This window comes from Varanus komodoensis, unplaced genomic scaffold (genome assembly GCF_004798865.1).
Source record: "Varanus komodoensis strain SLA01 unplaced genomic scaffold, ASM479886v1 scaffold11, whole genome shotgun sequence".
NCBI classification, from domain to species: Eukaryota; Metazoa; Chordata; class Lepidosauria; order Squamata; family Varanidae; genus Varanus; species Varanus komodoensis.
In genome coordinates, this window is record NW_025335317.1 from 8,980,128 (window position 1) to 8,993,564 (window position 13,437).

Genomic DNA, 13,437 nt, shown 5'->3' on the forward strand with positions numbered 1-13,437 from the left:
TGATGCCTAAATGCAAGCAATCCTTTTCTCAATAACGGTCATTCTAAAACGAGAAAGCAGAAGTTTCCATATTCACAGAACACTTGAATAATAAAGGCATTCTCTCTTCTACTATTTTCTGCCATGAACAAAACAGAACTGACAGTAGGTAGCTGCTGTCCTTTACTTTTATTAAAGGAATTTGAGGAAACGTGGCACTCAGAGCTTCTTTCTGATGATCTTTGGTCAGTGTCCATGTATAAACTGGCCCTTTAAGAAGGAAGCTGCCTCTGGCTTTTTGGGAGAGGAGAAATCCAGCCAAAAAAGGAAAGTGAGTACGACTGAGAGGGCACAGAGAGTTTGCTCATGCACGGAGGCAGCGCCTAGCTTAGTCTAAGCTCCCTGCTACAAAGATGGCGACATCACATCCTCTCCCAGAAGGTTTCTCTGAACTTGAAGTGTTTGGCTTTGGCACAGTGATGATGGTGGAAGGTAAGCTGGGATGGGGTGCGGTAGCAGAAGAGGAGAAATGGGTCAGAGCTTCCCCTTTCTGTTTTTGGCATTTGCATCGTTGTTGGAGTTTTTTGCTCAAGGAAGATAGAAGATGAGGCATCTGACAAACTAAACACACGCAGCACACACAAAATTTGTGATGGACAAGTACAGGCTTCAGGGTAAAAGTTGTTACTATGGTTACGCCATAGTTCATTATGCCTTAATAGAAAGGGGAAGAGTTTGTTTGCAAGATGCGTTATGTAACTGAACTATGGAAGAGTGCAAGTTGCATTTGCCGTTCTTAGAATCCATGGAATAGAAATCCTTGTTAGCTTTCATCTCTGTGGACGTGAAAGGTGATTTTGCACTTAGGAGACAAGGTTCATACAGCTAGTTCATAGGTCTTACTACTTACTCTATTGGAAAGCTTTGTAGTTTTCCAATGTTGCCTAATTTTATTCAAAGCAGTGTGCAGGTTTCTGTAATGCCTCAAATATGGGCAATAAGAAGCAAAATTGGGCAAGAGAATGCATGATCCAGTAATACATAATTTCAAATATGCATCCCTTACAAAGAAAGCCAATCTGAAACTTCCAGTTAGAGTCCAGCACATGCACAAATTAATTGCACAAAATTTTGTCAGTTCTCATAATAATTATTGCAAGATTTCTCGTTCCCTTTGCAAATGTTTTTCCTTCTGTATGTGCCAAGTTTACAGTTATCCTAGCAGTAAATCAGCAGACAATCCTTAAATCCAGTCTTTTTCTATATCATCTTGTTTCTGTTTGTCTTGTCTTCTGCAGAAAGTTTTGTATGAGTATTTCATCTTTTACCATACCTTCAACTGTTGTTCATAAATTCCTATGGGACTTTAGAAATGATGACTGAAAGGAGTGGGTGCAACCTGGTCAACATTTTAAACATATTTTTAGTAAACACTGAATGGAAACTTAAATGCATCTTAAAAAACTTTTATCTGTCCCACTGAAATCAATGCAAAGTGCTTCACTTCAGCTGTATTGTGTTTGGAGTATGATTGTTCTATGCATATTATGTTTTTGGATGGTGTACCAAGCCAAACATGAATTTTATCCTTGATCAAGAAGAATCATTGGCCAAGAACTATTTGATTATTTGTAGGAAGGGGTTTCAACCTCAGGTACTATGAAGACATGGGATTAATGAGATTTTAAGGTTAATTATGAATTTATTTATTCAATTTCTACTCCACATTTCCAGCAAAAGCAAGCACTAAATTTAATCATTCAAAGTTGATCAAGATTGTCTACCTATGCAAAAAGAGAAATCTATGCCTTTTGTCCACCACTGAAATCTAATAAGTGTGGGACATGATCTGATCAAAGTTTAATTGAATTCCAACCCTAGGAGTAAGTCCCACTGGAAACAGCGGTACTTGGTTTTAAGAAGACACAGAGAAGCATTCTGCTAAAAAGCACTTGCACTGATAACTTCAAATCAATGGACTGTTAGGGTTTTATTTTCAGCACACCATATTTGAGTGGTTATAATTGTCCATTAGCAATGGGCATAGGGTTGGGTCCAGAATGGCCATTCCATAAACAGAAGGGTTCTCATGCTGATCTGATTTTTTGGAAGGGCCTATGGAATCTACAACAATCATTTCCCAAACCCCCATCTCTGGCGCTAGCAGATCTTGATCAATCCATCAGTCGATCCCACCTGAGAAAAGCCATCAGGATCGCTGGCAAGCCACGAAACCCCAGCCTGGAGTTTTATTTGTGCATCCGTCCGATGCATGCTCCACCACCTATGGCTGTTCCTTCAACTCAGTCCCAAGATAAGAACCCTGCATTTAATATCATAGACTGGAGAAAAATGAAGTTAGGCATTTCCACTCAAGCCAGAGAATCATAGATTTTGGTTCATAAACCATTCGTGTTCGAGTGCTGAATATATCTACTGATGCAAATGAAAGCTAAGATGCTCTGCTGCACAGATAGATCCAAGAATAGTTAATACGGCTAATGTCTACACTCCAAATCGGAGGTTCGGTGCTTTACATGGGCTAAATGTGGCCCATCTGGAATTCTGTTCTGGGGGCTCCACCTATGCCCCCTTTCCCTACCCTGCCAGTGGCTTCTTTTCTGCAGTTTTTCCACTATTCTGAAAGGTCAAAATGCTTCTGCAAAGGTTTATCTACTGGCTGTAAGAGCTTTAAGCAAAAGTATACTGTGTAACCTGACATTTGTTTTTACTATTTCCAATCATATAAAACGTAACAATCCAGTTTTTTTCCTGAGAACTTTCAAGAAATAACTGGAAGAGTGGCATGTTTTTCATAAGATACAGAAAATGTGAATGATTAAACAGAAGAACCAATCTTTAAAGAGGTTAACCCTTCACTGAGGTCTACTTGTGTAGTATGTTTTAGGCCTTTTTCCCCCTTTTTTATTTTTTTTTAAACAAAACATAAATACAATTGAAATGCAAATACATATTCTTTGAGATATATGTTTTAGATCTTTTTTGAAAGGTCATCTTTGATAGAGATTTAATTCATTTTCTTTTTGCAAGAAGAAAGAACAAGAAAGAATCTTTCTGGATTTAGAATATTTATGATGTAACCAAACTCTACATTTTTGATTTTCATTCCAATGCTTGGAATCAGTGATTGAAAGTAATGTAAATTTGTTGTTTTCATTAAAACCTAGGGGTGTGCCCTCTGAAACTCTATAGTCCTCCTAGGGATTGGAGGAGAAAGCTAAAAAGTAGTGTGTTGTTATGATCAACAAAGAAAAAGAATCATAACCGCCTGGGTAAACTCTTCTAGAAAGATCCTTTGGTTGGAATCCACTTTGAGGAAATTCACTCATTTGAAGGAAGACTTATATTTAAAATACTCCTGATACATTTCAGAATATTATTCTACTATCTGTAAATAACGATCAGAGTGAGTTGTTTTCTCAGGTTAATACAGCCGATGAAACATTGTGTGCTTTCAAGCTGCATCAACATAGAAAGCAGCTAATGCTGATGACTCCGTGATAAGACTTTTAAGGCAATGGTAGATCCTGTTTTCCATTCAACCCTTAGACATTTATGGCCCAAGACATTCCTAAAGATGGTATTTCAGGTGTTTTATAACCAGGACAGTGTCAGCAGAACAGACCTCTTGTGATGGAATTGTCCACATACAGTGATCCCTGATTGCATGGCCTTCCCATTGTCGAGTACTATTGTACATTCGTAGGACTTGATATCACCTTTCGATGGATGAACAGAACTCGGGGAGGGGCTGACAGACACGGTCCTACTTCCTTCTTTACCATTCACAGTATGCAAGAGAAGGTGGCTATTGTAATAACTATAAACCCATTTTTCTTATAAATGTAGATATTAACATTTCGAGGAAACATTATGCCTACATTGATCCATCCAAACCAGTTTAGGAAGACACCTAAATAATATGGCTTCCATTAAATTAGCATAGCTTGGATCAAATAAGTCTTCTTTTACAGTATTTATTTGCTATAATTTCAGCAACTCAGGAAAAAAAACCTCAAAAAAATCATACAGACAAATATTTGACTGAATTAATCAGTAGTTTAAGGTTTTTTGTTCGATATTTTAAATATCATATTACATTATTACAACTTTTTGTGCTTTCTTCCTAAGAGTGCATTTCTGTGTATACTAACCTCAGAGTGAGTAGCTAAGACTAACTAATAATTAGTGTTTCAAGCTGACTATGGATGGAAGAAGATCTAAATATTTTCAGTTAGCCAAAGCAAGATATGCTCTTTGTCTCAAGTGTTCCAATCTTTTTCTGCAAAAATCTGGTGAAATGGAGACATAACTAAAGTGACAAGTCATGGAAGGGAATTGCAATTAGGTGCTGATCATATTTGACTTGGTCTAAATTGATTTTCCTCAGTTCTGACATGCTTAGAACTAATACATACATTTTCCCTTCATCTTGCTTTTTAATGAATTGGAACAAGTGGGTAATCTTGCATATCACCTGCAGAAAGACAGAACTCATTCCACAAAGCTAGCCATTCCAGGTGAACTTTAATGTTATTCAGCTTTTAAGGACATTACCCTATGTATGCTTACAAAGAAAGAAATTCTACAATTCCCAGCATTCTGAGAACTGTAGGACTTCTTTGACCATGCGTAGGATTGTGCTGTAAATTAATCATATCTGCTGATCAGTCAAAAACCATGACTGCTAACTTTGACTCCTTGCAAGTGGATATTAAGTTAGATTTAACTCAATGGCCAAAAACATCTTTTTTCCATTTGGGTCTCATAAGCATAATATAAATGGCTATATACTGGGGGCTGCTTCTAGTAATTTTGCATGGTATGTTTTTGAAATGTTATCAGATAAAGAATTCAAGTGAAATATCCCAGTTGCATGTAATACATTGCATATAAAATTCATGGAGAATTTAATATCCCCAGACTTCACTTATATTGTCTTCCTGGTTTAATGTTTACAGGAAAGTGTGTTGGATTAATCCTGAGGGTGAGGAAACCCCTAGGTGGGTCAAACAAATGATGGCATGCTACTTATTGGACTAATGGTATTAACATCTCAACATCAATCAAGTGTCATTTTAGTACTAAAAATGGCTGGAAAGTCAATGCAGAATGTGACCTGTTTTCCCTGTGTTCAATCCTGTTGGCCCCATTTGTTGGTATGCCTCAAAAATATAATCCCAAAACTGGTTAAATTGCTTCATCAATGAAAATGGTACACTCCTTTCCTCCTTGCTGCTTGGTTTAACCAACTTCCCCTGACTTTATTTTCTCATTAAATCAGATTTAGATTTTCATAAACCTGGTTCTTTATGTGCATATAATGTAAGTGCTTAGTTGATTGATATGTTTTCTTTAAAATGCAGATGATAAATACTGAAATTAAATGTATTATAAAAATATTGATTTGTATTTAATTGGTACATTTGTATATCCACATTTTCCTCCAAGCAGTCCATTTATTTGGTTGATTGTTGGTTTTATTATATTTATATCTTGCCTTTTTCCTTCCAAGAAATTCAAGGTAGCTTGCATAATTCTCCCACCCTTTCACTCATATCCTCACAACAAAAACCCTGCAGAGTTACTTACATCAAGTCAGTAATTGGTCCCAAAGCCACCCAAAGAGTTCCATGGCCTGAGTGGAAACCATAATCTAATCTGCATTTTTTTCTTTGCATTTTTTAAATGCAAAAATACAAAACCAAACTAGACATCATGTAAGTGATCCATAAATAAGATCTCACATGTTTGTTCATGTTTCCCATTTAAAAACATCCTTGGGTGGTGGGCCCAATTTATATTGATTCATTAATTTCATGAGAGGGTGAAATTAATCCTTTGTCCTGCACTATTTTCCATTTTAAATCCCCCCACCCAAGTTTTTACCATGCAAGGGGAAAAAGCAGGTAAGTTAAAGTTGTACTTTGCCTCATGCCCAGAAAATGCCTTCAGACGGAGGAATGTCCTAGATGATGACATATTACTTTTAGACCTAACTGGGGGGATTTAAGTCAGGAAAATAATGTAATAGAGGCGGGGGTACATAGCCTCACCACATACCCATGCCAAAACCACTATTCAAATAATTTTGTTACCTTTTAAGTATTTTAATATTAAAATTCTGTACAGAGATCTCATGCCATGTTTGAGTCCCCAAAGTACCCGAGGTGCAAAGTTACAAAGATGATGGGCTTTTCACCACAGCTTTATTTTCCTATGATAGTTTTATCTTAAGCAGGAGGAGAGAGCATTTGCAAAGCAATTCTTTTCCTGCCGCAGTGTTTTTGTACGATACTTCACTCATCTCTCCATTGCTACAGGTGTTATCCTAATGAGCCAGAGTCAACTTACTTCTAAACTTCCCAGAGAGCTTTGGCTACAGGCAGTATAGAAACGAAAATAAGAATACAAATAAGAATAAGAAGATGAAGACATGGATTTTATCAAAGGATACAGATGCAATATTTATTATCTGGAATTGTACCAGACTTTCTTGTGTTCCAGTTAGTTGTGTAGGATTATGAACATTATGAATCAATTGTACTTTTATGTTATTGTTTCAGCTTTGCTTGGATTCTCCCTGAATATGTTGACCATTGTCTCTTTCTGGAAAATCCGGGAACTTAGAACACCTGGTAACTTTCTGGTTTTCAATCTTGCCTTGTCCGACTGTGGAATCTGCATCAATGCATTCATTGCAGCTTTCTCTAGTTTCTTAAGGTAGATTTACTTTCTTTCGTTATTAAGATAATGCATACCCTGACTTTCCATTAAGATTAGTGAGCACAAGGAAGCTAACAACACGTTCCTAGAAAATAAGCTAGATGCATCCTTTTCATCTTAGCCATAAAAGTGTTTCTGGTGGACAAATGTAGTATGTTTGGACATCCAGAATTCAGTCGATACACTGAAAGCTTCCAGTGCCATTCTTCAGCCCTTCCAGTGTGAGATGTTGTACTAGAACTCCCTGCATTCTAAGATAACAGGCCGAGATGGGAGCTGAAGAAGGGACAGGAACAGTAAGAAGCTGCAAGGGTGCTGCTCTACCCAACCAACTTCCTAAAAGCAGGACTATGCACTGTTTTGGTAAATGCTGGTTCCCAAGCCTGTGTTTGCGAAGTAAATACATGGGGTTGGGGAGTTATGGAAGAAAGAATCCACAGGTTGTGGGAAGAGGGGCTTAGCACTTCCTGCATCTGCAGTACCAAATATCTGCCATAGACCATCTTCCCACCTGCTGGATACATTTCTAGCACCTGAACCTGGCTTAGGAAACCCGAGCAAACATGGCACAGGAGAGCATCTGCAGGAAAATGCCATAGTTTATGGAAAGGACCCCTCGTATCAGCTGATTTTCCCTGACAATTCTCTGGAATTTCCCTTATGAAGATAAATAAAGGATGGCATCTAGTTCTTCCCTAACTTTTGTAGCAAGCAGGCATTTAGACTCCAGTTTCTCAAAAGAATCCCTGATCATTCCAAACTAGAAAGAAAACAGGATATCATGTTAACACTACAGAAATTTGGATGTCCACTTGGATTTTCCTATCCTTTCTTCTCCTCCTTCTGGAAGTTCCACTGTTGTCCTTTATCTCTTCTCAGATATTGGCCGTACGGCTCGGATGGTTGTCAAATACATGGGTTTCAAGGATTTTTAACAGCACTGACTAGCATTAGTTCTGCAGCTGCAGTTGCCTGGGACCGATATCATCACTACTGCACTAGTAAGTACTCCTGCCTGATTTGTTCTGTATGTCAATATTTATAAACTAATTAAAATATATTCAATTTGGCCAGGGAAGTACAGGCATTCTAAGATCCATTCCGTCTACATTTCACAGATTGTCCAGATTAAATCCAAGACTCAGCAATTTAGCTCAGATCTGTAAAACAGTGGATCTATATGTGGTTAATAAATGGAACCTTATCTTTGCCTGTGGAAGAGGAAGAAGGAAAAAAACAACCCAACAGGTTTCAATGGAAATTAAATCTCTTCATGTCCTGCAAAGCATCAGCTGGGGTGGTTGTCACTCTGAAACATTCTGGGATGTGCAGCACAATGTGGCAGTGCAGATTGCTCCTTGTCCAAGACTCCCGGATATCCATTCCATCTTCCGCTTGCTCCCCACCCACTCAGATGGCATCCTGAGCCAGCTAGGCCTGCTCTGTTTGAGGGAAGTCCATGCACTGAGCTGTCTGGGGAAAGCTTCCGTCTCCTTAGGGCCTCCTCCACCCTTAAGTATTTTGTACTTCTGCAAAGCAGGGGATTCCCTCTCAGGTTGGCTAAGAGCTCCTTCTCATGTACGGACGTTTCCGTTTTGCCTACCTAAGAAGAGGCAGATGGACATCTGAGATCTCTGGTGATGGAGATAGACCATGAAATAGTGTGGAAAAGAAGCAGGAGCTGTGGAGGTGATGGTGCTGCAGAATGAACTAGCGATGCCTGCTCATCCACATGCTCTGGGAAAGCATCTCATTCAAAATGCGACATGTCTCATTTCTCTCCGGTGCAGGAAGCAAGCTGCAGTGGAGCTCGGTGATCTCCATGGGGATATTTGTCTGGCTTTTTGCTGCATTTTGGTCTGCAATGCCCCTCCTAGGATGGGGTGAATATGACTACGAGCCTCTCAGAACATGCTGCACGTTGGACTATACCAAAGGAGACCGGTGAGCTACATTTAGATGTATTTGATGCACCTACGGCATGGGATGGGCCCTATGGAAAGGTACCCATGGTGAAAGGAGAAATAGCCAGTCAAAATGAATTTCTCAGCGCAGAATAGCCTGTAGCCACATCTAAGAACACGTAACCTTATACTTAGAATTCATAGATTACATTGCCAAAAACCAACCCACTGCTGCTCCAAATCCGACAATACCAAGGCTCTTTTTTCAGAAGTCTAAAAAGCTTCTACCAGCCCATGCATGGAGACCATTGCCACCAACCCATAATCAAGACCTCTGTTTCCTTCGTTTCTTATATTCCCTCTCTTCCCCCTTATGTTTGGGAAATTGCAATATTGCTCAGCCTACCCCATCAAGGACACACCTCCACCATCTTTCTGATGGGTTCCCCCACAACTGTTAAGTCATGCAGTCCACTGGAGGAAATTTTCCTAAAAGTCCAACGTTGGATTGAACACACTTCAAATGTCCATTACAGTATTTTGCTAAATGCTGGCATTGCATTTTTAGGTTGGAGAGTTTTTACTGGCAGTATATTTAAACTGAATTACTCTAGATGGCTTACTTACATGGGCTTGATTGTTCTATGCTTTATAGGCTTCTTGATATTTTTCTTTTAAGTTGCTTCAAGGCTTTCTGGGAAATCACACCTAAATCTAATAAAAGGAAGTGGTGATGATGCATACATCTCATGGAATGTATAGTTTCTCTTATGATAAATAGCTTTTAATAGCAGACATGCATAATAGATCTCCATGTTCTTTCTTCCCCCAGAAATTATATCAGCTATCTTATTCCTTTGGCTCTTTTCAATTTTGTGATTCCTGTTTTCATCATGCTGACAGCTTATCAATCCGTAGATCACAAATTCAAGAAAACGGGACAATTCAGGGTAAGAAACAATCCCCGAGTGAAATTCCTTTAGTTTCCAAGCCAAACAATGGTTTCCTTTTGACCCAAGAAACAATAATCTGTAGCTTGATTATCTCATTTGTTGTGTTTCAGGGACAGTATTTGAACTTGCTTCATTGTTGCCATGTATTGAAATACACTCACCTTTATGCAAACATAAATTTAAACAGAGAAAGGGGCTTCTGGCAATCCAGAACTCTGTTCCACAACTCATCTAACAGGAAAATTCAAGTGACTGGACCAAAGCGATAAGGCTGACCCAACCCAGTAGGCCAGGAATGGGGAACTGCAAACCCATGGACCAAATCTCACCTCTGCAGTTTTCTAGATAGCTCCACCAACCTCTTATGGCCCCACTCCCTCCCACTCCCTGCAGAAAATATGGTCATTTCCTAGCTTTGGGGCATGCTTTCTCCTATTTTAAAAGGTTGAAATGCCTCTCCTAAGGCATTGTTACTGGCAGTAAGAGTATTAAGGGTTTTTCAGGTCCCTCCTCTTTTGCTTTTGGCCACTCCCAGCCATGGTTCAGAATGAACCATGAATCCAGCTCACCAGAATCCATCCCTCTAGCATTCTCAGACCTGCTGTTGTGCTCAGCCTGGTCTTGGAAAGTGAGCCAAGCCCAAAGGAAGTCTGCATACATTTCTGGAAGAAGTTATGCAACCGGCAACCATCTTCTTTGTCAGGTACAGCACCAGAAACAAAGGTTGCTGCGAGTGTCATGGAAGAAGGGTGCTACTTGCGAGGTTCCTGCTGAGCACCCCATGGATGCTGGGCATGCTCAGTAGGAACTAGGACTTATGGCTGCAATAGTCCAGGGAGCTGAGCCCAGGGAACATATTGGATTCCTAGTCCCAGTGTGAATATCTCCAGATCCCTATTCCCACCTCAGGAATCTAGTCCTCCAGAGCTTCTCCTTGACTGAATTCACCCTCTGGCTGAAAAAAATCCCACTCTTGCAATAGGTAAGGGGTTGAAATTCAGACATCACAGGGTTATTCTGGAAAGTTTCACAGTGTGAGAAAGATACTTTTTATTTCAGAACCTCAGGAAAATAATTCTGGGCAGGGACTAGATGCAGAACGTCCCACCCAGAACTTCCCACAATGTAGTGTGTTGTCGTGGTTTGCTTTGCTTTTTGCTTTTTTGTAAGCTTTCCGGAGACTTTTTAGTTATTGGGTCAGCATATAAAAGCTTTAAATAAATAAATGAAATAAATCTCTGAGGAGCTCGGAGATGTTGCGTACCTTGAATGGAATTATCTCTCAGTCTGCTCACTTAGGCAACATGGAAAGTGAGTTGTGGTAGAGCTGAGCCTTTGTGGAGAAAATTCTATTACTTGTAGCCCAGAAATATTTGTAGCACTCTGGAGTCAAAAAGCAAGCAAACCTAGAATGTTGTAACTGTGGAGATGCCAAATGTGATGTATTCTTTGTACTCGGCCATCCTTTTTTTCCAGTACTGTAACACACGTGTGCACGCACATGCACACAAAAAAAGGCCAGTGTTATTGATGCATTCCTTTTACCTGAATGTGATTGCTAATGTTCAGTCTCAGCATTATGCAGATAGTGCTTTTCTTCTTGTTTTTCCAGTTTAATACCAGTTTGCCAGTGAAATCTCTGGTCATTTGCTGGGGTCCCTACTCGCTTTTATGTTTCTACGCTGCAGTTGAAAATGTGACTTTCATCTCACCCAAAATCCTAATGGTATGTAAAAATAATTGAGGTATGAAATACCAAGATCTGTCCTCCAATTTCCTGAAAACAGGTTTCCCTGCTAAGCAGTCCTTTGTTTCCTGCCTCTTTCCCGTGCACTTTAGAGTTTCTTCAGGCTTTCTTCCCGCAGCGTTCTTGCGCATATTGTATTGTTGAATATTAGCCAAGTAAGCCTTGCATGTAAAAGTTTCCATTTGAAATTTATCCATTGTTCTGTTCTGCAGTCTTCTCAGCCATCCACATCATGAGGAGCAACCTCATTATGTCTTTCCTTGGGCTATAAAATGTTAGAAAACACAAAAGCTGCAGACCCCCAAACACATATTACAGTTGTGCAAAGAAAGATTGAGCATTGGTGTGCCTTAAGTAAAGGAAGTACAAGAATCTTACACACACACGCACACACACCTGCCAGTGTTTCACCCCAAAATTTGGATTTCCCTGTCAAAACCAATTTATTTTCTATCAGGTTGACTGGGTATTAAAAATGGAGTATATTTTCGGCACAACCCTAGTCTGAGAACAGAAAGGTCTTGGATGCAGTCGGTCACAAGTCAAACAGTTGATTTCAATGGGACAGAGTTGAGAAGAATGCACTGAAATCAAGAGTCAAGCGCATTAGGACCCGTCAATGCATTTCTTCACATGCATCCCTTCCAGCTTTTCTGTCCCCACGCCCGGCGTGCTTCTGTTGTCTTCTCCAAATTCCATCAGCTAAGGAAGCGTGGATTTCATTGCATCCTTACATTACATCCTGTACACCCTACAGAGGATGTACATTCTTTACATCCTCTGTGCTTCGTGGATTGTCAGACATCTTTCATTCCTTCATCTGCTCACCAGATGTAGTGGAGGGAGCCCTCAAGGGGTCAAAGCACCCCCAGTTATTTTGGAGGGGTCACTGCATCCCTGAAGCCAGGGTCACTCTCAAGAGACTTAATTTTGCTGGTGCATGGCCGGCAGCTGCCACTATTGGCTGCATCCTGAATTTAGCAGGTCAAGAACAGGGGTTTTCCCAGGAACTCCCTCTCTGGAGAGGCCCGCCAGGCAATTCTATGTGTTTTTTGCCTGTGAGACTTTCCCTCATGGTCAGCCTCTGGTACGTTGTGTTTTTAGAAACTAATCCTGTGAGCAGGAACTGCCTTATTAATTCCACATGAGCCACTCTGGGAGCTTTCTGGCTGGAGAGCAGGATATCGATGTAATTTTTAAAGATTATTCATACTTAATAAATAAGATCATAAGAAATAACTTCTAGAAACTGTCCCTGTTTCACCTAGAAAAGAGATACCTCATCTTGCATTCATTACTCAACAGAAATGAAAACAAAGTGAAGAAGCTAATTTTTCAGGCAGAATCATAGCCTGCATGATATTGGAAATAGGTTTGGCTTTGATAGGGATGTGACTGTGATGTATGGCTCTGACTTTCATGAAAGGACCCCCACTTCTATATTTGCGGCTACTCCATTGCCTGTTCACTACCTGAATTTGATCTTTTTCTACCAGGACTTCTTTCTACTTGTGCTTAGTCTCATTAACTAAAGCAGGTTAGTGCACCCATACTGAATAAGGTTTACTTAATGTGAATGGATGCTGAAACATACTTGAGCTAATACAAGTGAAAGCAGTGGCAAAAAACCAACCTTCCCACAGAACACAATTAAACTACAGGATTCATTTCTACAGGGTCTGGCCATGTCCACCCATGTAGACAGCATGTTTTAAGGAGTGGAAAACATCATGGAGGCTATCAATGGATTGTGGTCTTAATGGCTAAATGCTACCTCTAATATCAGAGGGCGTGTGCCTAGATAGAGCCATTGCCAGGGTGCATGAGATGGATGGAAGGGTCCAGTTGTGCCCAGGTCCTGCTTTCGATATGCCCACTTGGGCAGGTTTGGACCACTGCGTGAACAGGATGCTGGACTAGAGGGACCTTGGCCTGATGCAGCGGGGCTCTGGATCTCACGTCTTTGTGTCACTCTGGATAATCCAGTTCACTGCAGGATCTGCAGACTGCATTCGCAGAAATCCCAATTCACTTTTTTTTGGAATAAGTTTTATTCAAGAAGAAGGGAGGGAGGGAAGGAGGGAAGGAGGGAAGGAGGGAAGGAGGG

The 13,437-nt window shown here is 40.2% G+C and overlaps 1 protein-coding gene across 2 annotated transcripts in view; it reads left to right on the top strand.

Moving 5' to 3' along the window:
• Nucleotides 1–230: 230 nt before the first annotated feature.
• The window catches only part of RGR (retinal G protein coupled receptor), a 14,413-nt gene continuing 1,206 nt past the window's right edge, over nt 231–13,437 (top strand). Inside the window, exons 1-6 of one of the 2 annotated variants that reach the window (XM_044420128.1) lie at nt 231–471; nt 6,567–6,723; nt 7,606–7,727; nt 8,517–8,670; nt 9,463–9,580; nt 11,196–11,309. In XM_044420128.1, coding sequence (XP_044276063.1) covers nt 393–471; nt 6,567–6,723; nt 7,606–7,727; nt 8,517–8,670; nt 9,463–9,580; nt 11,196–11,309 — 744 coding nt within the window. In that variant the 5' untranslated portion in view covers nt 231–392. The remainder of the gene's footprint in view (nt 472–6,566; nt 6,724–7,605; nt 7,728–8,516; nt 8,671–9,462; nt 9,581–11,195; nt 11,310–13,437) is intronic. The other variant, XM_044420127.1, reaches the window with a different exon arrangement.